The sequence below is a fragment of the Bufo bufo genome, chromosome 7, assembly GCF_905171765.1.
Source record: "Bufo bufo chromosome 7, aBufBuf1.1, whole genome shotgun sequence".
NCBI lineage: Eukaryota > Metazoa > Chordata > Amphibia > Anura > Bufonidae > Bufo > Bufo bufo.
The window spans coordinates 275,947-303,935 of NC_053395.1; the positions used below are offsets into that span (position 1 = coordinate 275,947).

The window sequence follows — 27,989 nt, forward strand, 5'->3', positions numbered from 1 at the left end:
TAGTTGGTACACATAGCCTGATTAAGGTGGTACACATAGGTGTGCCAGTCCTCCTCTCATTGGTTGCTGGATGAAGGTAGAGGTAACTAGGAGCGGTGCACTGTATGTGCAGGTCCCGCCTGACCTGAGACCACCGTGGCACTGGTAGGTGGGCACAGATGTGTTTTGATCAAAATATATTGCTATAGCGCATTATTTTCAGTGACTTTATGTTGGGCCTTTTCATAGGTAAATGCATTGATATCCAATTCATTATTGTCAAAATGGATGTTCATTTCCTTTAAGAGCCATGGTCGACTATAGTTGCAATTTTGTATGTCTTGAGTAGGCCAAATTAAGGTCACACAAAGGTTTCTACTTCAGTGTTATTCTACTCATGAATATACCAGTCTGGGAAGAGGCCTCCTTGTTTACTTTTAAATTTATGACGGGAGGTAAAGATAAGCTCTATGCAGCTGGTGATCATTACCTCTACAATTAGGCATTTATTAATGAAGCAAAATATATAATATTCATGTATTCATATAATGAGCCTTAGTCCTTAGCATAAGACAATCAGTAGGACATATATATATATTTGTTTATATTATATTGTTATATGTTACGAAGACAACATGTATCCAGTATATTGTATATATTTCTCATTAGAAGAGTCTGTGAAGATGTGTGTTTTGTAACAATTAATCACATCTTTGGTATGACAGAAGAGGTACTGATATCTCTGTGAGAAAACAAGCCATTTACGATCCATAAATTAAGTGTGAGAAACATTCAAAAGAGACGCCTAGAGGTCTGTCTCTAATTGCTACAAGTGTCAGAATTAATCCCTATAGCTTTGAATTAAAGCTTCTAAGGTCAAAATGTATAGAATACGTTTATTCAGACTTATATAAGTTAACCCTTTATGCTATGATGCAGATAGCTTATACAGCAGTGCCACCTAGGTATCAGTAGGTGACAATACAACAGTAGCAAAAGTGCATTCTGGGTAAGGTTATGATGTCACATTTTTATCAATGGTCACGCCCATCCGACAATGATTGGAAAGATCCAAACCAGGAAGGTGCGTCTAACTGATAAGTTTGGGATCATAAGCCATACACAGGAGGCAGAAAGAAAAGAGAAAAAAGAGAGAGAGAGGAGAGGAGAAGTGGAGGTCTATCTAGATGAAAGCCAGAATGAGATGTGCTATGATGGACCACCCAGCTTTCCTAGGAGCAGAAGTGAGATTCCTACTAGGACTTGGTAAGAGACACAGAAAATGATATTTCATTTTATTAAGACTAATTTGATAGTGTGGGTGAAATTATACCATCTAGATTGGCGAATAAATAAATAATTAGATTAATTGATCATCTCCATATTGAGATGTAGTCTTAGGATATTGTGAGGCTTCATTCTACCTGCAGAAGAATCTAGACTCATAATCTAGCAAAGCATTAAATAATTGCATATATATATATATATATATATATATATATATATATATATATATTGATAGAACATTCTTCGCCAAGCCTAAGGGATGGATTCCCACAGGAAGGACTTATTTCAAGTCCTTCCATTTAAGATATGGTCTAGCAAGATCCTAGATCCCTGTTATTTGTCTTAATAGTCTTACCAAAGTTATATATTTGAAAATAGTCCAGGATGGGGCGGAAGGATACAGGTATCTCTTCTAAGTTATATCCTTGAATGGATTTGCCCATGCCTGAAGTCATGTGATGTGTAGTTGGTTAGGGGGGGGCAGAATGTATTTAGCATTCTATATTGATGTCTAGGATTAGACATGCCCATCCTGATATCATGAGATTTTCTCTGAACAGAAGTAATGCATATAACTTCTGTTCATATTTTGATATCCTAACCTAATAATAGCTTGTGTATAATGTGACGAGTTATTTCCACTCACATGTATTGTTAAGCTTGTAATGCTTTATATTAACGCTATATATATTCATTTGCATGTATCATTGTGTTTATTTACATATATGTTTATAATCTTGTAACCAATAAACCTGTGTATTTTTATAATACCTGTGTATCATTGTATAATGCAGAACTACATTTTATCATTAACATCATCTCACGTCAAAAAGAACTTATTTATCTGAGGAAATAGTCGGACTCAGATGTGAATTGTATCAATTAGGTTGTCTACAATTCACCAGGTCATGATTTTAAGAATTTATGACAAATTTTATAAATTTAATTTTTTTATGATTAATAATTTTTATGACCATAATTAATAATTCTTTATTGAATTATTACCCACCGACATTTATAAATGTAGCCATGCACATCCGCATATTTACTATGATATTGCGCAGGGTGTTTTGTTCACACACTACACCGCAGCCATCATGCAGCTGCAAGTATCCAGCATACACAGGTGTCGGCACGCAGCCAGCCTGCACGGCCACAACCGCCACAGTGAAACGCACCCTGAAATCATCTTACCTATCACTTTGTCCTTAATAAAGGGATGCCTCAGCAGTCCAGGCCAAGAAAGCCTCAGAGCCGGATCCTTCGTTAAGAGGCCCTGGAGAAAGTCCTGGGATGAAGACAAGTGAAGAGTCAGCACACCTTTCTAAGGTGGAGCCCGCTCACAGCTAGAGATCAGTACTAGGAGGGGGCTACCACAGACCCTCCACCGAGCACTTCTGGGTGGAACTCATCCACCTATTATAATTACAGTAGATCCCCATGTGTCTCTGCAGACCATGGATGAAACTGCTGAAGACAAGAGGAACTACGGGCCCTAGCACATGACAGATTTTGAGCCCCACCTTTAGTTCCGCAGAGACCCCACGAGGCCATCGCACGGGCTGCTGGGTGATGATGCTGACCAGCTGGAATATGCTGTGCGTGTAGAAGGGAGGTGTTCCCACAAGCAGCTCATAGACGATGCAACCGAGAGCCCAGAGGTCAGAGCGATGATCATATGGCCGTTCCAGGACCAGTTCAGGTGACATGTAGAGAGGAGTCCCTTTTATGGATCGAACCATGAGTGTATCCAGGCTCAGTTCTCGAGCAAAGCTAGCGAACAGTAGGCAAGGTAGATAGATATATAGTGTGTACGATGATGACAGCTTGGAGGTTACAGGGATGCACCGTAGCAGACATCCCCCTAACCGACACATACAGACCCTCCCACCACATGTATAGAGAGCGCCCTCTCCATTAGGTCAGCTCCGCGCTCAGCAGCTTCACAGTGAATGAAGGAAGGAAAGACAGAAGCTCAAAGCTGCCAATTGATTTGTTAAACTCACCCAAAATCGCAGAGTTTGACCGTTGCATCTTTACCCAGTAAAATGTTCTGAGGTTTCATGTCTCTGTGCAGAATCCGATGAGAGTGCAGATAATATAACGCAGAAACAAGTTGAGCGGAGACGTCCCTCACCTTCAAGGTAAGACACATCTCTAGTGAGCACATTCCCCTCATCTATGTGACCCCCCCCATCCCAAATACTGTAGGACACAGTTATAACGGAGAACCCACAACATACAGCAGTCACCAGGGCCATTTAACCACTTACTAAATCTTCAGCCAGGCTGCCATCATCCTCCAGAATCTGGAACAATTCTCCCTCTGCATATTCTGTGACCACTACAACCTGGGGAAGAAGATGGAGACAGAATACAACAAGGACAATCAAATGTGAGGCGACATCTGACAGGACTCTGCTGAAAGAGCAGCAGCGCCCCCCGAAGATCACAGAACAGACCGCATCTCCTGCTCCACACTGAGGACCACTATGACCACCGGTGACATCATGTCCAGGCAGTATCTGGGATGATAAAACCATGGCCTACTCTTTGGAGTGCTGCAGTCTCTCCATTGTCTGCCAAGTGGTGGATACCTCATCACTCTAGAACCCCTCCAAACAAATGACCGCCCTTAAGACCTGTCTGGTCCCAGACATGCTCACCTCTCTCTCAGTCTCACAGCTGTCCAGCATGCGCACAATGTTAGGGTGACGCAAGTCTCTCATGATCTGGATTTCTCTCTTTAGGCCTTTCAGCTCCTTCTCTGAGCGCCCGACTTTAGGGATGAACTTCAGAGCCACAACCTGTAGAAAGAGAAGAACCAACAATAAAGACAAATTACACAGCGCAACAGGACACTAAATATGTCACCTGGACGTCACCCCAACATCACAGCCAGGAGCCTAAAAGATGTCACCCCAACATCACCACTATACAACAGCCTGGTCCCTAAAGATGTCACCCCCAACATCACAGCCAGGACCCTAAAAGATGTCACCCCAACATCACAGCCAGGACCCTAAAGATGTCACCCCAACATCACAGCCAGGACCCTAAAGATGTCACCCCAACATCACAGCCAGGACCCTAAAGATGTCACCCCAACATCACCACTATACAACAGCCAGGACCCTAAACATGTCACCATAACATCACAGCCAGTAACCTAAAGATGTCACCCCAACATCACAGCCAGGAGCCTAAAGATGTCACCCCCAACAACACCACCACAAAACAGCCTGGACCCTAAACATATAGTGGTGATGTTATGGTGACATAACAGCCAGGACCCTAAAGATGTCACCTCCAACATCACAGCCAGGACCCTAAACATGTCACCCCAACATCACCACTATACAACAGTCAGGACCCTACAGATGTCACCCCAACATCACAGCCAGGACCCTAAAGATGTCACCCCCAACATCACAGCCAGGACCCTAAAGATGTCACCCCCAACATCACAGCCAGGACCCTAAAGATGTCACCCCAACATCACCACTATACAAGAGTCAGGACCCTACAGATGTCACCCCAACATCACCACTATACAAGAGTCAGGACCCTACAGATGTCACCCCAACATCACAGCCAGGACCCTAAAGATGTCACCCCAACATCACCACTATACAAGAGTCAGGACCCTACAGATGTCACCCCAACATCACAGCCAGGACCCTAAAGATGTCACCCCCAACATCACAGCCAGGACCCTAAAGATGTCACCCCAACATCACCACTATACAAGAGTCAGGACCCTACAGATGTCACCCCAACATCACCACTATACAAGAGTCAGGACCCTACAGATGTCACCCCAACATCACAGCCAGGACCCTAAAGATGTCACCCCAACATCACCACTATACAAGAGTCAGGACCCTACAGATGTCACCCCAACATCACAGCCAGGACCCTAAAGATGTCACCCCCAACATCACAGCCAGGACCCTAAAGATGTCACCCCAACATCACCACTATACAAGAGTCAGGACCCTACAGATGTCACCCCAACATCACCACTATACAAGAGTCAGGACCCTACAGATGTCACCCCAACATCACCACTATACAACAGTCAGGACCCTACAGATGTCACCCCCAACATCACAGCCAGGACCCTAAAGATGTCACCCTAACATCACCGTTGCAGAAGAAGAAAAAAAGATGAACCTTTGGATGGCGCTGTCAGCAGGAGTCAGGAGCCGGTATGTATTGGTAACACAATACTTTTTTTATTTTTAGTCAACGCGTTTCAGGGGCGGAGAGCCCCCTTCATCAGGACAGTATACAACATAAAAAGTTTTTATGTTGTATACTGTCCTGATGAAGGGGGCTCTCCGCCCCTGAAACGCGTTGACTAAAAATAAAATAAAATAATAAAAAAAGTATTGTGTTACCAATACATACCGGCTCCTGACTCCTGCTGACAGCGCCATCCAAAGGTTCATCTTTTTTTCTTCTTCTGCAACGTACTTCTCCCCGACGAATGCTTCCAAGGCACGGGGCTGGAACCTAGGCAGCAGCGCAGGCACCCCGCACGCTGATCGGGAAAATCAGCACAAGCTTCATATAGATGTTGTGACTCTTCACAACATCTTCTGGTAAGAGTTTTCACTTTACCTTTTTGTACCTATCATTAGACTACACCACACATGAGGCGCTGCCTCCTATCTCTCTTTTATCATCACCCCAACATCACCACTATACAAGAGTCAGGACCCTACAGATGTCACCCCAACATCACCACTATACAAGAGTCAGGACCCTACAGATGTCACCCCAACATCACCACTATACAAGAGTCAGGACCCTACAGATGTCACCCCAACATCACCACTATACAAGAGTCAGGACCCTACAGATGTCACCCCAACATCACCACTATACAAGAGTCAGGACCCTACAGATGTCACCCCAACATCACCACTATACAAGAGTCAGGACCCTACAGCTGTCACCCCAACATCACCACTATACAAGAGTCAGGACCCTACAGATGTCACCCCAACATCACCACTATACAAGAGTCAGGACCCTACAGATGTCACCCCAACATCACCACTATACAAGAGTCAGGACCCTACAGATGTCACCCCAACATCACCACTATACAAGAGTCAGGACCCTACAGATGTCACCCCAACATCACCACTATACAAGAGTCAGGACCCTACAGATGTCACCCCCAACATCACAGTCAGGACCCTACAGATGTCACCCCAACATCACAGCCAGGACCCTAAAGATGTCACCCCCAACATCACCACTATACAAGAGTCAGGACCCTACAGATGTCACCCCAACATCACCACTATACAAGAGTCAGGACCCTACAGATGTCACCCCAACATCACCACTATACAAGAGTCAGGACCCTACAGATGTCACCCAAACATCACCACTATACAAGAGTCAGGACCCTACAGATGTCACCCCCAACATCACAGCCAGGACCCTAAAGATGTCACCCCCAACATCACAGCCAGGACCCTAAAGATGTCACCCCAACATCAACACTATACAAGAGTCAGGACCCTACAGATGTCACCCCAACATCACCACTATACAAGAGTCAGGACCCTACAGATGTCACCCCAACATCACCACTATACAAGAGTCAGGACCCTACAGATGTCACCCCAACATCACCACTATACAAGAGTCAGGACCCTACAGATGTCACCCCAACATCACCACTATACAAGAGTCAGGACCCTACAGATGTCACCCCAACATCACCACTATACAAGAGTCAGGACCCTACAGATGTCACCCCAACATCACCACTATACAAGAGTCAGGACCCTACAGATGTCACCCCCAACATCACAGCCAGGACCCTAAAGATGTCACCCCCAACATCACAGCCAGGACCCTAAAGATGTCACCCCCAACATCACAGCCAGGACCCTACAGATGTCACCCCCAACATCACAGCCAGGACCCTACAGATGTCACCCCCAACATCACAGCCAGGACCCTACAGATGTCACCCCCAACATCACAGCCAGGACCCTACAGATGTCACCCCCAACATCACAGCCAGGACCCTAAAGATGTCACCCCAACATCAACACTATACAAGAGTCAGGACCCTACAGATGTCACCCCAACATCACTGCATATCGGTCTGGATAAAGGATGTGATGTCACCTCTCCACTGTATTTTCTTCTCCCTTTGTAGACTCTACCAAAGGACCCCTCTCCTATCAGCTCCAGGACGTGATACTTCTCCATACTGCGGAAGGAAAAACACAGAGCTGTGATATGTCAACCTATACAATACTCTTCAACACTGAAATTCCAGCACCAAGAAGGGGAGTCAATAGGTTATGGAAAGCGAGGCAGCAGAAGGTGTTGGTAACATCTGCAGATGATGACATTGTCAGCACCTAACTCCAATCTGTGGCACGGGGAGGGCGGCATAAAAAACTAATTAAAAGCAAATTTTTTAACCACATGAAACCTCAGATATGGCTGAAGTCTTGAGTGATGATTTTGCGATGCCCCCTGTTAATCCACGAGCCAGTTACCACCACGTGTTACACAGAGGACAGAATCCTGGACCTGAGAGTCCTTGGTTTATCACTACGGCAGATCGCTACGCACCTAGGCCAAGAGGTCAGCACTGGTCAATGCTGTGTGTCCTGGTGGTTGGCAGCTTACAATCTAAGAGGAGATAGAGGGGACATCAGAGCAGTGAGGACCTGATCACATGAGCTTACAATCTAAGAGGAGATAGAGGGGACATCAGAGCAGTGAGGCCTGAACACATGAGCTTACAATCTAAGAGGAGATAGAGGGGACATCAGAGCAGTGAGGCCTGATCACATGAGCTTACAATCTAAGAGGAGATAGAGGGGACATCAGAGCAGTGAGGCCTGAACACATGAGCTTACAATCTAAGAGGAGATAGAGGGGACATCAGAGCAGTGAGGCCTGAACACATGAGCTTACAATCTAAGAGGAGATATAGAGGGGACATCAGAGCAGTGAGGCCTGATCACATGAGCTTACAATCTAAGAGGAGATAGAGGGGACATCAGAGCAGTGAGGACCTGATCACATGAGCTTACAATCTAAGAGGAGATAGAGGGGACATCAGAGCAGTGAGGCCTGAACACATGAGCTTACAATCTAAGAGGAGATAGAGGGGACATCAGAGCAGTGAGGCCTGATCACATGAGCTTACAATCTAAGAGGAGATAGAGGGGACATCAGAGCAGTGAGGCCTGAACACATGAGCTTACAATCTAAGAGGAGATAGAGGGGACATCAGAGCAGTGAGGCCTGAACACATGAGCTTACAATCTAAGAGGAGATAGAGGGGACATCAGAGCAGTGAGGCCTGATCACATGAGCTTACAATCTAAGAGGAGATATAGAGGGGACATCAGAGCAGTGAGGACCTGATCACATGAGCTTACAATCTAAGAGGAGATAGAGGGGATATCAGAGCAGTGAGGACCTGATCACATGAGCTTACAATCTAAGAGGAGATAGAGGGGACATCAGAGCAGTGAGGCCTGATCACATGAGCTTACAATCTAAGAGGAGATATAGAGGGGACATCAGAGCAGTGAGGACCTGATCACATGAGCTTACAATCTAAGAGGAGATAGAGGGGACATCAGAGCAGTGAGGACCTGATCACATGAGCTTACAATCTAAGAGGAGATATAGAGGGGACATCAGAGCAGTGAGGCCTGAACACATGAGCTTACAATCTAAGAGGAGATATAGAGGGGACATCAGAGCAGTGAGGCCTGAACACATGAGCTTACAATCTAAGAGGAGATATAGAGGGGACATCAGAGCAGTGAGGACCTGATCACATGAGCTTACAATCTAAGAGGAGATAGAGGGGACATCAGAGCAGTGAGGCCTGAACACATGAGCTTACAATCTAAGAGGAGATATAGAGGGGACATCAGAGCAGTGAGGACCTGATCACATGAGCTTACAATCTAAGAGGAGATATAGAGGGGACATCAGAGCAGTGAGGACCTGATCACATGAGCTTACAATCTAAGAGGAGATAGAGGGGACATCAGAGCAGTGAGGCCTGAACACATGAGCTTACAATCTAAGAGGAGATATAGAGGGGACATCAGAGCAGTGAGGACCTGATCACATGAGCTTACAATCTAAGAGGAGATATAGAGGGGACATCAGAGCAGTGAGGACCTGATCACATGAGCTTACAATCTAAGAGGAGATAGAGGGGACATCAGAGCAGTGAGGACCTGATCACATGAGCTTACAATCTAAGAGGAGATAGAGGGGACATCAGAGCAGTGAGGCCTGAACACATGAGCTTACAATCTAAGAGGAGATAGAGGGGACATCAGAGCAGTGAGGACCTGATCACATGAGCTTACAATCTAAGAGGAGATATAGAGGGGACATCAGAGCAGTGAGGCCTGAACACATGAGCTTACAATCTAAGAGGAGATATAGAGGGGACATCAGAGCAGTGAGGACCTGATCACATGAGCTTACAATCTAAGAGGAGATATAGAGGGGACATCAGAGCAGTGAGGACCTGATCACATGAGCTTACAATCTAAGAGGAGATAGAGGGGACATCAGAGCAGTGAGGCCTGAACACATGAGCTTACAATCTAAGAGGAGATAGAGGGGACATCAGAGCAGTGAGGACCTGATCACATGAGCTTACAATCTAAGAGGAGATATAGAGGGGACATCAGAGCAGTGAGGCCTGAACACATGAGCTTACAATCTAAATACTGTATATCTATATATAACCACTATACACTGACACTACACAGTACACTGCCTCTATATACACTGACACTACCTCTATATACACTGACACTACACAGTACACTGCCTCTATATACACTATCTCTATATACACTGACACTACCTCTATATACACTGACACTACACAGTACACTGCCTCTATATACACTGACACTACCTCTATATACACTGACACTACCTCTATATACACTGACACTACACAGTACACTACCTCTATATACACTGACACTACACTGCCTCTATATACACTATACAGGACACTACATATATCTATATATAACCACTATACACTGACACTACACAGTACACTGCCTCTATATACACTGACACTACCTCTATATACACTGACACTACACAGTACACTGCCTCTATATACACTGACACTACCTCTATATACACTGACACTACCTCTATATACACTATCTCTATATACACTGACACTACCTCTATATACACTGACACTACACAGTACACTGCCTCTATATACACTGACACTACCTCTATATACACTGACACTACCTCTATATACACTATCTCTATATACACTGACACTACCTCTATATACACTGACACTACACAGTACACTGCCTCTATATACACTATACAGGACACTACATATATCTATATATAACCACTATACACTGACACTACACAGTACACTGCCTCTATATACACTGACACTACCTCTATATACACTGACACTACACAGTACACTGCCTCTATATACACTGACACTACCTCTATATACACTATCTCTATATACACTGACACTACCTCTATATACACTGACACTACACAGTACACTGCCTCTATATACACTGACACTATCTCTATATACACTATACAGGACACTACATATATCTATATATAACCACTATACACTGACACTACACAGTACACTGCCTCTATATACACTGACACTACACAGTACACTGCCTCTATATACACTGACACTACCTCTATATACACTGACACTACCTCTATATACACTGACACTACACAGTACACTGCCTCTATATACACTGACACTACCTCTATATACACTACCTCTATATACACTGACACTACCTCTATATACACTACCTCTATATACACTGACACTACCTCTATATACACTACCTCTATATACACTGACACTACCTCTATATACACTATCTCTATATACACTGACACTACACTGCCTCTATATACACTGACACTATCTCTATATACACTGACACTACACAGTACACTGCCTCTATATACACTGACACTACACTGCCTCTATATACACTATACAGGACACTACATATATCTATATATAACCACTATACACTGACACTACACAGTACACTGCCTCTATATACACTGACACTACACTGCCTCTATATACACTGACACTACCTCTATATACACTGACACTATCTCTATATACACTGACACTACACAGTACACTGCCTCTATATACACTGACACTATCTCTATATACACTATACAGGACACTACATATATCTATATATAACCACTATACACTGACACTACACAGTACACTGCCTCTATATACACTGACACTACCTCTATATACACTGACACTATCTCTATATACACTATACAGGACACTACATATATCTATATATAACCACTATACACTGACACTACACAGTACACTGCCTCTATATACACTGACACTACACAGTACACTGCCTCTCTATACACTGACACTACACTGCCTCTATATACACTGACACTATCTCTATATACACTGACACTACACACTACACTACCTCTATATACACTGACACTACACTGCCTCTATATACACTGACACTATCTCTATATACACTGACACTACACAGTACACTGCCTCTATATACACTGACACTACACTGCCTCTATATACACTATACAGGACACTACATATATCTATAACCACTATACACTGACACTACACTGTACACTACCTCTATATACACTGACACTACCTCTATATACACTGACACTACACAGTACACTGCCTCTCTATACACTACCTCTATATACACTGACACTACCTCTATATACACTGACACTACCTCTATATACACTGACACTACCTCTATATACACTGACACTATCTCTATATACACTGACACTATCTCTATATACACTGACACTACACTGCCTCTATATACACTATACAGGACACTACATATATCTATAACCACTATACACTGACACTACACTGTACACTGCCTCTATATACACTGACACTACCTCTATATACACTGACACTACACTGTACACTGCCTCTATATACACTGACACTACCTCTATATACACTGACACTACCTCTATATACACTATCTCTATATACACTGACACTACCTCTATATACACTGACACTACACAGTACACTGCCTCTATATACACTGACACTACACTGCCTCTATATACACTATACAGGACACTACATATATCTATATATAACCACTATACACTGACACTACACAGTACACTGCCTCTATATACACTGACACTACCTCTATATACACTGACACTACCTCTATATACACTGACACTGCCTCTATATACACTGACACTACCTCTATATACACTGACACTACCTCTATATACACTGACACTATCTCTATATACACTATACAGGACACTACATATATCTATATATAACCACTATACACTGACACTACACAGTACACTGCCTCTATATACACTATCTCTATATACACTGACACTACCTCTACAGACCCGGTATAGGACCGTATACACACTGTGCCCCTCACCTGCCCCTCACCTGCCCCTCACCTGCCCCTCACCTGCCCCTCACCTGCCGCTCAGCTCCTGCCTTCTCCCGCTCTCCACCTGATATCTGTAATTCGGCCGCTTCACTTCCGGTTTACGCTCGTTTCCAGGATACAGCGTCGCAGATGTGACGTCATCACCAGTGACCGAAACACCAGAAGAAAATGGCGGAAGAGCAGGAAGAGGGGTGAGAAATATAAACCTATGGAATCAGTCACGGAACCATTGGCTGTAAATCTATTATACACTCCTGTAGTACTGGAGGAGAGGAGTATTATATGTCTCTGGTATTATTATACACTGCTGTAGTACTGGAGGAGAGGAGTATTCTATGACTCTGGTATTATCATATACTGCTGTAGTACTAGAGGAGAGGAGTATTCTATGTCTCTGGTATTATTATACACTGCTGTAGTACTGGAGGAGAGGAGTATTATATGTCTCTGGTATTATTATACACTCCTGTAGTACTGGAGGAGAGGAGTATTATATGTCTCTGGTATTATCATATACTGCTGTAGTACTGGAGGAGAGAAGTATTATATGTCTCTGGTATTATTATACACTCCTGTAGTACTGGAGGAGAGGAGTGTTATATGTCTCTGGTATTATTATACACTGTTGTAGTACTGGAGGAGAGAAGTATTATATGTCTCTGGTATTATTATACACTGCTGTAGTACTGGAGGAGAGGAGTATTATATGTCTCTGGTATTATTATACACTGCTGTAGTACTGGAGGAGAGGAGTATTATATGTCTCTGGTATTATTATACACTGCTGTAGTACTAGAGGAGAGGAGTATTATATTTCTCTGGTATTATTATACACTGCTGTAGTATTGGAGGAGAGAAGTGTTATATGTCTCTGGTATTATTATACACTGCTGTAGTATTGGAGGAGAGAAGTGTTATATGTCTCTGGTATTATTATACACTGCTGTAGTACTGGAGGAGAGGAGTGTTATATGTCTCTGGTATTATTATACACTGCTGTAGTACTGGAGGAGAGGAGTATTCTATGACTCTGGTATTATCATATACTGCTGTAGTACTAGAGGAGAGGAGTATTCTATGTCTCTGGTATTATTATACACTGCTGTAGTACTGGAGGAGAGGAGTATTATATGTCTCTGGTATTATTATACACTCCTGTAGTACTGGAGGAGAGGAGTATTATATGTCTCTGGTATTATCATATACTGCTGTAGTACTGGAGGAGAGAAGTATTATATGTCTCTGGTATTATTATACACTCCTGTAGTACTAGAGGAGAGGAGTGTTATATGTCTCTGGTATTATTATACACTGTTGTAGTACTGGAGGAGAGAAGTATTATATGTCTCTGGTATTATTATACACTGCTGTAGTACTGGAGGAGAGGAGTATTATATGTCTCTGGTATTATTATACACTCCTGTAGTACTGGAGGAGAGGAGTATTCTATGTCTCTGGTATTATTATACACTGCTGTAGTACTGGAGGAGAGGAGTATTATATGTCTCTGGTATTATTATACACTGCTGTAGTACTAGAGGAGAGGAGTATTCTATGTCTCTGGTATTATTATACACTGCTGTAGTACTGGAGGAGAGGAGTGTTATATTTCTCTGGTATTATTATACAGTGCTGTAGTACTAGAGGAGAGGAGTATTATATGTCTCTGGTATTATTATACACTGCTGTAGTACTGGAGGAGAGGAGTGTTATATGTCTCTGGTATTATACACTACTGTAGTACTGGAGGAGAGGAGTATTCTATGTCTCTGGTATTATTATACACTGTTGTAATACTGGAGGAGAGGAGTATTATATGTCTCTGGTATTATTATACACTGCTGTAGTACTGGAGGAGAGGAGTGTTATATGTCTCTGGTATTATTATACACTGCTGTAGTACTGGAGGAGAGGAGTATTCTATGTCTCTGGTATTATTATACACTGCTGTAGTACTAGAGGAGAGGAGTATTATATGTCTCTGGTATTCTTATACACTGCTGTAGTACTAGAGGAGAGGAGTATTATATGTCTCTGGTATTATTATACACTGTTGTAATACTGGAGGAGAGTTGTATTTCAGGTATTATTATACTCTGCTCTAGTACTGGAGCAGGGGAGTATTATATGTCTCGTAATATTATACACTGCTGTAGTACTGGAGCAGGGGAGTATTATATGTCTCTTGTAATATTATACACTGCTGTAGTACTGGAGCAGGGGAGTATTATATGTCTCTGGTATTATCATATACTGCTGTAGTACTAGAGCAGAGTAGTGTTATATGTCTCTGGTATTATTATACACTGCTGTAGTACTGGAGGAGAGGAGTATTATATGTCTCTGGTATTATTATACACTGCTGTAGTACTAGAGGAGAGGAGTATTATATGTCTGGTATTATTATACACTGCTGTAGTACTGGAGGAGAGGAGTGTTATATGTCTCTGGTATTATTATACACTGTTGTAATACTGGAGGAGAGTTGTATTTCAGGTATTATTATACTCTGCTATAGTACTGGAGCAGGGGAGTATTATATGTCTCTTGTAATATTATACACTGCTGTAGTACTGGAGCAGGCGAGTATATTATGTCTCTGGTATTATTATATACTGCTGTAGTACTAGAGGAGGGCAGTATTATATGTCTCTTGTAATATTATACACTGCTGTAGTACTGTAGGAGGGGAGTATTATGTCTCCGCTCCGGTATTATTATACACTACTCTAGTACTGGAGGAGGGGAGTATTATATGTCTCTGGTATTATTATACACTGCTGTAGTACTGGAGGAGAGCAGTGTTATATGTCTCTGGTATTATTATACACTGCTGTAGTACTGGAGGAGAGGAGTGTTATATGTCTCTGGTATTATTATACACTGCTCTAGTACTGGAGGAGAGGAGTGTTATATGTCTCACTCTCTGGTATTATTATACACTGCTGTAGTACTGGAGCAGGCGAGTATATTATGTCTCTGGTATTATTATATACTGCTGTAGTACCAGAGGAGAGGAGTATTCTATGTCTCTGGTATTATTATACACTGCTGTAGTATTGGAGGAGAGGAGTATTCTATGTCTCTGGTATTATTATACACTGCTGTAGTATTGGAGGAGAGAAGTGTTATATGTCTCTGGTATTATTATACACTGCTGTAGTACTAGAGGAGAGGAGTATTCTATGTCTCTGGTATTATTATACACTGCTGTTGTATTGGAGGAGAGGAGTATTCTATGTCTCTGGTATTATTATACACTCCTGTAGTACTGGAGGAGAGGAGTATTCTATGTCTCTGGTATTATTATACACTGCTGTAGTACTGGAGGAGAGGAGTATTATATGTCTCTGGTATTATTATACACTGCTGTAGTACTAGAGGAGAGGAGTATTCTATGTCTCTGGTATTATTATACACTGCTGTAGTACTGGAGGAGAGGAGTGTTATATTTCTCTGGTATTATTATACAGTGCTGTAGTACTAGAGGAGAGGAGTATTATATGTCTCTGGTATTATTATACACTGCTGTAGTACTGGAGGAGAGGAGTGTTATATGTCTCTGGTATTATTATACACTCCTGTAGTACTGGAGGAGAGGAGTGTTATATGTCTCTGGTATTATTATACACTACTGTAGTACTGGAGGAGAGGAGTATTCTATGTCTCTGGTATTATTATACACTGTTGTAATACTGGAGGAGAGGAGTATTATATGTCTCTGGTATTATTATACACTGCTGTAGTACTGGAGGAGAGGAGTGTTATATGTCTCTGGTATTATTATACACTGCTGTAGTACTGGAGGAGAGGAGTGTTATATGTCTCTGGTATTATTATACACTGCTGTAGTACTAGAGGAGAGGAGTATTATATGTCTCTGGTATTCTTATACACTGCTGTAGTACTAGAGGAGAGGAGTATTATATGTCTCTGGTATTATTATACACTGTTGTAATACTGGAGGAGAGTTGTATTTCAGGTATTATTATACTCTGCTCTAGTACTGGAGCAGGGGAGTATTATATGTCTCTTGTAATATTATACACTGCTGTAGTACTGGAGCAGGGGAGTATTATATGTCTCTTGTAATATTATACACTGCTGTAGTACTGGAGCAGGGGAGTATTATATGTCTCTGGTATTATCATATACTGCTGTAGTACTAGAGCAGAGTAGTGTTATATGTCTCTGGTATTATTATACACTGCTGTAGTACTGGAGGAGAGGAGTATTATATGTCTCTGGTATTATTATACACTGCTGTAGTACTAGAGGAGAGGAGTATTATATGTCTCTGGTATTATTATACACTGCTGTAGTACTGGAGGAGAGGAGTGTTATATGTCTCTGGTATTATTATACACTGTTGTAATACTGGAGGAGAGTTGTATTTCAGGTATTATTATACTCTGCTATAGTACTGGAGCAGGGGAGTATTATATGTCTCTTGTAATATTATACACTGCTGTAGTACTGGAGCAGGCGAGTATATTATGTCTCTGGTATTATTATATACTGCTGTAGTACTAGAGGAGGGCAGTATTATATGTCTCTTGTAATATTATACACTGCTGTAGTACTGTAGGAGGGGAGTATTATGTCTCCGCTCCGGTATTATTATACACTACTCTAGTACTGGAGTGGGGGAGTATTATATGTCTCTGGTATTATTATACACTGCTGTAGTACTGGAGGAGAGCAGTGTTATATGTCTCTGGTATTATTATACACTGCTGTAGTACTGGAGGAGAGGAGTGTTATATGTCTCTGGTATTATTATACACTGCTCTAGTACTGGAGGAGAGGAGTGTTATATGTCTCACTCTCTGGTATTATTATACACTGCTGTAGTACTGGAGCAGGCGAGTATATTATGTCTCTGGTATTATTATATACTGCTGTAGTACCAGAGGAGAGGAGTATTCTATGTCTCTGGTATTATTATACACTGCTGTAGTATTGGAGGAGAGGAGTATTCTATGTCTCTGGTATTATTATACACTGCTGTAGTATTGGAGGAGAGAAGTGTTATATGTCTCTGGTATTATTATACACTGCTGTAGTACTAGAGGAGAGGAGTATTCTATGTCTCTGGTATTATTATACACTGCTGTTGTATTGGAGGAGAGGAGTATTCTATGTCTCTGGTATTATTATACACTCCTGTAGTACTGGAGGAGAGGAGTATTATATGTCTCTGGTATTATTATACACTGCTGTAGTACTATAGGAGAGGAGTATTATATGTCTCTGGTATTATTATTATTATACACTGCTGTAGTTGTAGTACTAGAGGAGGGGAGTATTATATGTCTCTGGTATTATTATACTCTGCTCTGGTCCAGGAGGAGAGTTGTATTTCAGGTATTATTATACTCGGCCCTAGTACTGGAGCAGGGGCGTATTATATGTCTCTTGTATTATTATAAACTGCTGTAGTACTAGAGGAGGGGAGTATTATATGTCTCTTGTATTATTATACACTACAGTAGTACTGGAGGAGAGGAGTATATTATGTCTCTTGTATTATTATACACTGCTGTAATACTGTAGGAGGGGAGTATTATGTCTCCGGTATTATTATACACTACTCTAGTACTGGAGGAGGGGAGTATTATATGTCTCTTGTAATATTATATACTGCTGTAGTACTGGAGCAGGCGAGTATATTATGTCTCTGGTATTATGATACACTGCTGTAGTATTTGAGGAGAGGAGTATTATATGTCTCTGGTATTATTATACACTCCTGTAGTACTAGAGGAGAGGAGTATTATATGTCTCTAGTATTATTATACACTGCTGTAGTAATGGAGGAGAGGAGTATTATATGTCTCTGGTATTATTATACACTGCTGTAGTACTGGAGGAGAGGAGTATTATATGTCTCTGGTATTATTATACACTCCTGTAGTACTAGAGGAGAGGAGTATTATATGTCTCTAGTATTATTATACACTGCTGTAGTAATGGAGGAGAGGAGTATTATATGTCTCTGGTATTATTATACTCTGCCCTGGTACTGGAGGAGAGTTGTATTTCAGGTATTATTATACTCTGCTCTAGTACTGGAGCAGGGGAGTATTATATGTCTCTTGTAATATTATACACTGCTGTAGTACTAGAGGAGGGCAGTATTATATGTCTCTGGTATTATTATACACTGCAGTAGTACTGTAGGAGGGGAGTATTATGTCTCCGCTCCGGTATTATTATACACTACTCTAGTACTGGAGGAGGGGAGTATTATATGTCTCTGGTATTATTATACTCTGCTCTAGTACTGGAGAAGGGGAGTATTATATGCCTGTGGTTTCAAATACACAGATCTAGTATTAGGGGAGGGGAGTATTGTACCACTCTTCATATTGTATCATTTTCTTTTTACCGGTGACTCTTAGGGCTCTTTCACATGAGCGGATCCCGTGCGTGGAATCCGCTGCGCTGTTCCGGACCACAGAGACACGGAGCAGTAACATGATTGCTAATACTTCGTGCGTCTCTGTGACCTTTTTACTATGAAGTCAGTGACAACTTTATCTCCTTGTGATTTAGTAGTAGAAAGCATTACCAGTCATGTGACTGCTGTCCGGAGCGGGGCTCGGCTCTCTTTCACGCAGCGGATTCCACGCACGCCATCCGCTCATGTGAAGGAGCCCTTACAGTTTGTATGTGTTACTTCTCCAGGTCCCTCTCTCAGGAGCTTGAAGTCCTTCAATCCATTTACCTTGATGAACTAGAAGTGTCCCAGGAGGAGAGGTGAGTAACAGCCGCCCGCACCCTCTCCTGGACAGCTTCCGGGTAGTGGGCTTCTCTCCTGTCTCTCCTTCTCCATCGCTGACTTTGTGCTTGTCATAGATTGGTGCTCAGGATCACTTTACACCCTACCACGGCTGACAACCCTGAGACGCAGTATGTGCGACTGACACTGGATCTCTGCCTACCACCCTCGGTAAGACAAATATATCCTCTGCTGTTTGTGCCCAGTGCCTCTGGCTCTATCTCCTCCTTCCTCTGCTCCATATAGTTAGTGTCTCTGGCTCTATCTCCTCCTTCCCCTGCTCCATATAGTTAGTGCTTCTGGCTCTATCTCCTCCTTCCTCTGCTCCATATAGTTAGTGTCTCTGGCTCTACCTCCTCCTTCCTCTGCTCCATATAGTTAGTGCCTCTGGCTCTATCTCCTCCTTCCTCTGCTCCATATAATTAGTGTCTCTGGCTCTAACTCCTCCTTCCTCTGCTCCATATAGTTAGTGTCTCTGGCTCTATCTCCTCCTTCCTCTGCTGTTTGTGCCCAGTGCCTCTGGCTCTATCTCCTCCTTCCTCTGCTCCATATAGTTAGTGCTTCTGGCTCTAACTCCTCCTTCCTCTGCTCCATATAGTTAGTGTCTCTGGCTCTATCTCCTCCTTCCTCTGCTGTTTGTGCCCAGTGTCTCTGGCTCTATCTCCTCCTTCCTCTGCTGTTTGTGCCCAGTGCCTCTGGCTCTATCTCCTCCTTCCTCTGCTCCATATAATTAGTGTCTCTGGCTCTATCTCCTCCTTCCTCTGCTGTTTGTGCCCAGTGCCTCTGGCTCTATCTCCTCCTTCCTCTGCTGTTTGTGCCCAGTGCCTCTGGCTCTATCTCCTCCTTCCTCTGCTCCATATAATTAGTGTCTCTGGCTCTATCTCCTCCTTCCTCTGCTGTTTGTGCCCAGTGCCTCTGGCTCTATCTCCTCCTTCCTCTGCTCCATATAGTTAGTGCTTCTGGCTCTAACTCCTCCTTCCTCTGCTCCATATAGTTAGTGTCTCTGGCTCTATCTCCTCCTTCCTCTGCTGTTTGTGCCCAGTGCCTCTGGCTCTATCTCCTCCTTCCTCTGCTCCATATAGTTAGTGCTTCTGGCTCTAACTCCTCCTTCCTCTGCTCCATATATTTAGTGTCTCTGGCTCTATCTCCTCCTTCCTCTGCTGTTTGTGCCCAGTGTCTCTGGCTCTATCTCCTCCTTCCTCTGCTGTTTGTGCCCAGTGCCTCTGGCTCTATCTCCTCCTTCCTCTGCTCCATATAATTAGTGTCTCTGGCTCTATCTCCTCCTTCCTCTGCTGTTTGTGCCCAGTGTCTCTGGCTCTATCTCCTCCTTCCTCTGCTGTTTGTGCCCAGTGTCTCTGGCTCTATCTCCTCCTTCCTCTGCTCCATATAATTAGTGTCTCTGGCTCTATCTCCTCCTTCCTCTGCTGTTTGTGCCCAGTGCCTCTGGCTCTATCTCCTCCTTCCTCTGCTCCATATAGTTAGTGCCTCTGGCTCTATCTCCTCCTTCCTCTGCTCCATATAGTTTGTGCTTCTGGCTCTATCTCCTCCTTCCTCTGCTCCATATAGTTAGTGTCTCTGGCTCTATCTCCTCCTTCCTCTGCTGTTTGTGCCCAGTGCCTCTGGCTCTATCTCCTCCTTCCTCTGCTCCATATAATTAGTGTCTCTGGCTCTATCTCCTCCTTCCTCTGCTCCATATAGTTAGTGTCTCTGGCTCTATCTCCTCCTTCCTCTGCTCCATATAGTTAGTGCCTCTGGCTCTATCTCCTCCTTCCTCTGCTCCATATAATTAGTGTCTCTGGCTCTATCTCCTCCTTCCTCTGCTCCATATAGTTAGTGCCTCTGGCTCTATCTCCTCCTTCCTCTGCTCCATATAGTTAGTGCCCTGGCTCTATCTCCTCCTTCCTCTGCTCCATATAGTTAGTGCCTCTGGCTCTATCTCCTCCTTCCTCTGCTCCATATAGTTAGTGCCTCTGGCTCTATCTCCTCCTTCCTCTGCTCCATATAGTTAGTGCCTCTGGCTCTATCTCCTCCTTCCTCTGCTCCATATAGTTAGTGTCTCTGGCTCTATCTCCTCCTTCCTCTGCTGTTTGTGCCCAGTGTCTCTGGCTCTATCTCCTCCTTCCTCTGCTCCATATAGTTAGTGCTTCTGGCTCTATCTCCTCTTTCCTCTGCTCCATATAGTTAGTGTCTTTGGCTCTATCTCCTCCTTCCTCTGCTCCATATAGTTAGTGCCTCTGGCTCTATCTCCTCCTTCCTCTGCTCCATATAGTTAGTGCTTCTGGCTCTATCTCCTCTTTCCTCTGCTCCATATAGTTAGTGTCTTTGGCTCTATCTCCTCTTTCCTCTGCTCCATATAGTTAGTGCTTCTGGCTCTATCTCCTCCTTCCTCTGCTCCATATAGTTAGTGTCTCTGGCTCTATCTCCTCCTTCCTCTGCTCTTCCTGTGTGGTCTCTTTCTCTACCGCTGCATCTCAATAAGGCCTCATGGCACACGACCATTGTTTGGGTCCGCATCCGAGCCGCCATGTGCTGTCCGCATCCGTGGCTCCGTTCCGCGGCCCCGCAAAAAAAAATATAACATGTCCTATTCTACAAGAATAGGCATTATATCGACGGCCGCCCGTTCCGTTTTGCAAATTTGTGGAAGGCACACGGGCGGCTTCCGTTTTTTGCGGATCCGCGGTTTGCGGACCGCAAAGAACGGCACGGTTGTGTGCATGAGGCCTTAATTGAATATCATTTTTTTTATATCATTCAATTCTAAAAGTGAACCTCATATATTCTGTAGATCATTATACACAGAGTGATCTCCTATATATTCTATAGATTTATTATACACAGAGTGATGTATCTATAGATTATATGAGAGATCACTGTGTATAATGTATCTATAGAATATATGAGAGATCACTGTGTATAATGGATCTATAGAATATATGAGAGATCACTGTGTATAATGTATCTATAGAATATATGAGAGATCTCTGTGTATAATGTATCTATAGAATATATGAGAGATCACTGCGTATAATGGATCTATAGAATATATGAGAGATCACTGTGTATAATGTATCTATAGAATATATGAGAGATCCCTGTGTATAATGTATCTATAGAATATATGAGAGATCACTGTGTATAATGTATCTATAGAATATAAGAGAGATCTCTGTGTATAATGTATCTATAGAATATATGAGAGATCACTGTATATAATGGATCTATAGAATATATGAGAGATCACTGTGTATAATGTATCTATAGAATATATGAGATCACTGTGTATAATGTATCTATAGAATATATGAGAGATCACTGTGTATAATGTATCTATAGAATATATGAGAGATCACTGTGTATAATGGATCTATAGAATATATGAGAGATCACTGTGTATAATGGATCTATAGAATATATGAGAGATCACTGTGTATAATGGATCTATAGAATATATGAGAGATCACTGTGTATAATGGATCTATAGAATATATGAGAGATCACTGTGTATAATGTATCTATAGAATATATGAGAGATCACTGTGTATAATGATCTATAGAATATATGAGAGATCACTGTGTATAATGTATCTATAGAATATATGAGAGATCACTGTGTATAATGATCTATAGAATATATGAGAGATCACTGTGTATAATGGATCTATAGAATATATGAGAGATCACTGTGTATAATGGATCTATAGAATATATGAGAGATCACTGCGTATAATGATCTATAGAATATATGAGAGATCACTGTGTATAATGTATCTATAGAATATATGAGAGATCTCTGTGTATAATGTATCTATAGAATATATGAGAGATCACTGTGTATAATGGATCTATAGAATATATGAGAGATCACTGTGTATAATGTGTGTATAATGTATCTATAGAATATATGAGAGATCACTGTGTATAATGGATCTATAGAATATATGAGAGATCACTGTGTATAATGTATCTATAGAATATATGAGAGATCACTGTGTATAATGTATCTATAGAATATATGAGAGATCACTGTGTATAATGTACCTATAGAATATATGAGAGATCACTGTGTATAATGTATCTATAGAATATATGAGAGATCACTGTGTATAATGGATCTATAGAATATATGAGAGATCACTGTGTATAATGGATCTATAGAATATATGAGAGATCACTGTGTATAATGGATCTATAGAATATATGAGAGATCACTGTGTATAATGTATCTATAGAATATATGAGAGATCACTGTGTATAATGTATCTATAGAATATATAAGAGATCACTGTGTGTAATGTATCTATAGAATATGAGAGATCACTGCGTATAATGTATCTATAGAATATATGAGAGATCACTGTGTATAATGGATCTATAGAATATATGAGAGATCACTGTGTATAATGTATCTATAGAATATATGAGAGATCACTGTGTATAATGATCTATAGAATATATGAGAGATCACTGTGTATAATGTATCTATAGAATATATGAGAGATCTCTGTGTATAATGTATCTATAGAATATATGAGAGATCACTGCGTATAATGGATCTATAGAATATATGAGAGATCACTGTGTATAATGTATCTATAGAATATATGAGAGATCACTGTGTATAATGTATCTATAGAATATATGAGAGATCACTGTGTATAATGGATCTATAGAATATATGAGAGATCTCTGTGTATAATGTATCTATAGAATATATGAGAGATCTCTGTGTATAATGTATCTATAGAATATATGAGAGATCACTGTGTATAATGATCTATAGAATATATGAGAGATCACTGTGTATAATGTATCTATAGAATATATGAGAGATCACTGTGTATAATGTATCTATAGAATATATGAGAGATCACTGTGTATAATGTATCTATAGAATATATAAGAGATCACTGTGTATAATGTATCTATAGAATATATGAGAGATCCCTCTGTGTATAATGTATCTATAGAATATATGAGAGATCACTGTGTATAATGGATCTATAGAATATATGAGAGATCACTGTGTATAATGGATCTATAGAATATATGAGAGATCACTGTGTATAATGTATCTATAGAATATATGAGAGATCACTGTGTATAATGATCTATAGAATATATGAGAGATCACTGTGTATAATGTATCTATAGAATATATGAGAGATCACTGTGTATAATGATCTATAGAATATATGAGAGATCACTGTGTATAATGGATCTATAGAATATATGAGAGATCACTGTGTATAATGGATCTATAGAATATATGAGAGATCACTGCGTATAATGATCTATAGAATATATGAGAGATCACTGTGTATAATGTATCTATAGAATATATGAGAGATCTCTGTGTATAATGTATCTATAGAATATATGAGAGATCACTGCGTATAATGGATCTATAGAATATATGAGAGATCACTGTGTATAATGTGTGTATAATGTATCTATAGAATATATGAGAGATCACTGTGTATAATGGATCTATAGAATATATGAGAGATCACTGTGTATAATGTATCTATAGAATATATGAGAGATCACTGTGTATAATGTATCTATAGAATATATGAGAGATCACTGTGTATAATGTACCTATAGAATATATGAGAGATCACTGTGTATAATGTATCTATAGAATATATGAGAGATCACTGTGTATAATGGATCTATAGAATATATGAGAGATCACTGTGTATAATGGATCTATAGAATATATGAGAGATCACTGTGTATAATGGATCTATAGAATATATGAGAGATCACTGTGTATAATGTATCTATAGAATATATGAGAGATCACTGTGTATAATGTATCTATAGAATATATAAGAGATCACTGTGTGTAATGTATCTATAGAATATGAGAGATCACTGCGTATAATGTATCTATAGAATATATGAGAGATCACTGTGTATAATGGATCTATAGAATATATGAGAGATCACTGTGTATAATGTATCTATAGAATATATGAGAGATCACTGTGTATAATGATCTATAGAATATATGAGAGATCACTGTGTATAATGTATCTATAGAATATATGAGAGATCTCTGTGTATAATGTATCTATAGAATATATGAGAGATCACTGCGTATAATGGATCTATAGAATATATGAGAGATCACTGTGTATAATGTATCTATAGAATATATGAGAGATCACTGTGTATAATGTATCTATAGAATATATGAGAGATCACTGTGTATAATGGATCTATAGAATATATGAGAGATCACTGTGTATAATGGATCTATAGAATATATGAGAGATCTCTGTGTATAATGTATCTATAGAATATATGAGAGATCACTGTGTATAATGATCTATAGAATATATGAGAGATCACTGTGTATAATGTATCTATAGAATATATGAGAGATCCCTCTGTGTATAATGTATCTATAGAATATATGAGAGATCACTGTGTATAATGTATCTATAGAATATATAAGAGATCACTGTGTATAATGGATCTATAGAATATATGAGAGATCACTGTGTATAATGGATCTATAGAATATATGAGAGATCACTGTGTATAATGATCTAGAGTTCATTGTATTTAGATTGCACATCTTTCTCTTTCCTCTTTGGGTCTATGGTTACTTTCTATGTCCTCCTTCCTCTGCTCTGTGTCTAGTGTCTCTTTCTCCATGTCCTCCTTCCTCTGCTCTGTGTCTAGTGTCTCTTTCTCCATGTCCTCCTTCCTCTGCTCTGTGTGTCTAGTGTCACTTTCTCTATGTCCTCCTTCCTCTGCTCTGTGTCTAGTGTCTCTTTCTCTATGTCCTCCTTCCTCTGCTCTGTGTCTAGTGTCACTTTCTCCATGTCCTCCTTCCTCTGCTCTGTGTGTCTAGTGTCTCTTTCTCTATGTCCTCCTTCCTCTGCTCTGTGTCTAGTGTCACTTTCTCTATGTCCTCCTTCCTCTGCTCTGTGTCTAGTGTCACTTTCTCCATGTCCTCCTTCCTCTGCTCTGTGTCTAGTGTCACTTTCTCTATGTCCTCCTTCCTCTGCTCTGTGTGTCTAGTGTCTCTTTCTCTATGTCCTCCTTCCTCTGCTCTGTGTCTAGTGTCACTTTCTCTATGTCCTCCTTCCTCTGCTCTGTGTGTCTAGTGTCTCTTTCTCTATGTCCTCCTTCCTCTGCTCTCTGTGTCTAGTGTCACTTTCTCTATGTCCTCCTTCCTCTGCTCTCTGTGTCTAGTGTCTCTTTCTCTATGTCCTCCTTCCTCTGCTCTCTGTGTCTAGTGTCACTTTCTCTATGTCCTCCTTCCTCTGCTCTCTGTGTCTAGTGTCACTTTCTCTATGTCCTCCTTCCTCTGCTCTCTGTGTCTAGTGTCACTTTCTCTATGTCCTCCTTCCTCTGCTCTCTGTGTCTAGTGTCTCTTTCTCTATGTCCTCCTTCCTCTGCTCTGTGTCTAGTGTCACTTTCTCTATGTCCTCCTTCCTCTGCTCTGTGTCTAGTGTCACTTTCTCTATGTCCTCCTTCCTCTGCTCTGTGTCTAGTGTCACTTTCTCTATGTCCTCCTTCCTCTGCTCTCTGTGTCTAGTGTCACTTTCTCTATGTCCTCCTTCCTCTGCTCTGTGTGTCTAGTGTCACTTTCTCTATGTCCTCCTTCCTCTGCTCTGTGTGTCTAGTGTCTCTTTCTCTGTCCTCCTTCCTCTGCGCTTTGTGTCTAGTGTCTCTTTCTCTATGTCCTCCTTCCTCTGCTCTCTGTGTCTAGTGTCTCTTTCTCTATGTCCCCCTTCCTCTGCTCTCTGTGTATAATGTCTTCCTGTGTTTCCTGTATCTACTGACTTTATGGAGTTTTATCTGTTCTGTGGAGTTAGACGGGTGGTCCAGCAGATAAGGGTGGTGGTGGGCAGCACAGTCTCAGGGCTGATGTAGGTTGTGGTGCTTTGGAGCTGACACTCTGATTTTCCATCTGTTGCAGTATCCCGATGAGCCCCCTGAGATTATTGTGACCAACGCTCGTGGCCTGTGCGATGAGCAGATAGACAGGTAAGGTCCTTCTCTATCTCACAGAAGAGCAGGAGTATGAAGAAGCCATAAGTGTGAGCTCTTCCTCCAGCGCTCGGTTGTAGCTTGGTGTCCGCTGCTGCTGTGGTGAGCTGTGTGATCTCCTCTCCTTCTTGGAGCCAGGTTGTCCCCTCATCTTGTCTCCTTGGCTCGGCCAGTGCTCTCCTCTGCTGCTTCCCTTTTTCATCTCTAACAACCCTCTTCAGTGTCCATCTTGCTGTGTGGTTGTGACCGGTGCCATCTGACTGTCTATGCTTTGCCGCCATCTATATTTGCCCCTATTTGACTGTCTGTGACCTTTGGTCGATGTGTGTAATCGGCATACGTGTTAGATTGCGCTCGTG

The 27,989-nt window shown here is 41.5% G+C and overlaps 2 protein-coding genes across 7 annotated transcripts in view; one reads left to right on the forward strand and one right to left on the reverse strand.

The window, feature by feature from the left end:
- The window catches only part of STK36 (serine/threonine kinase 36), a 112,015-nt gene extending 99,085 nt beyond the window's left edge, over positions 1-12,930 (reverse strand). For 4 of the 6 annotated variants that reach the window (XM_040440809.1, XM_040440807.1, XM_040440808.1 and 1 more), the window contains exons 1-8: positions 12,863-12,930; positions 7,882-7,941; positions 7,426-7,510; positions 3,933-4,073; positions 3,540-3,617; positions 3,273-3,403; positions 2,790-3,039; positions 2,461-2,554 (exon numbers count right to left, since the gene is read on the reverse strand). In XM_040440809.1, coding sequence (XP_040296743.1) covers positions 2,461-2,554; positions 2,790-3,039; positions 3,273-3,403; positions 3,540-3,617; positions 3,933-4,073; positions 7,426-7,509 — 778 coding nt within the window. In that variant the 5' untranslated portion in view covers position 7,510; positions 7,882-7,941; positions 12,863-12,930. Of the gene's footprint in view, positions 1-2,460; positions 2,555-2,789; positions 3,040-3,272; positions 3,404-3,539; positions 3,618-3,932; positions 4,074-7,425; positions 7,533-7,738; positions 7,861-7,881; positions 7,942-12,862 lie in introns of those variants that run through there. The other 2 variants (XM_040440806.1, XM_040440805.1) reach the window with 2 other exon arrangements.
- Positions 12,931-12,962: 32 nt separating this feature from the next.
- RNF25 (ring finger protein 25) overlaps positions 12,963-27,989 on the forward strand; it is a 49,307-nt gene continuing 34,280 nt past the window's right edge. The window contains exons 1-4 of the mRNA XM_040440834.1: positions 12,963-13,024; positions 19,524-19,595; positions 19,695-19,788; positions 27,560-27,627. Coding sequence (XP_040296768.1) covers positions 13,002-13,024; positions 19,524-19,595; positions 19,695-19,788; positions 27,560-27,627 — 257 coding nt within the window. The 5' untranslated portion in view covers positions 12,963-13,001. The remainder of the gene's footprint in view (positions 13,025-19,523; positions 19,596-19,694; positions 19,789-27,559; positions 27,628-27,989) is intronic.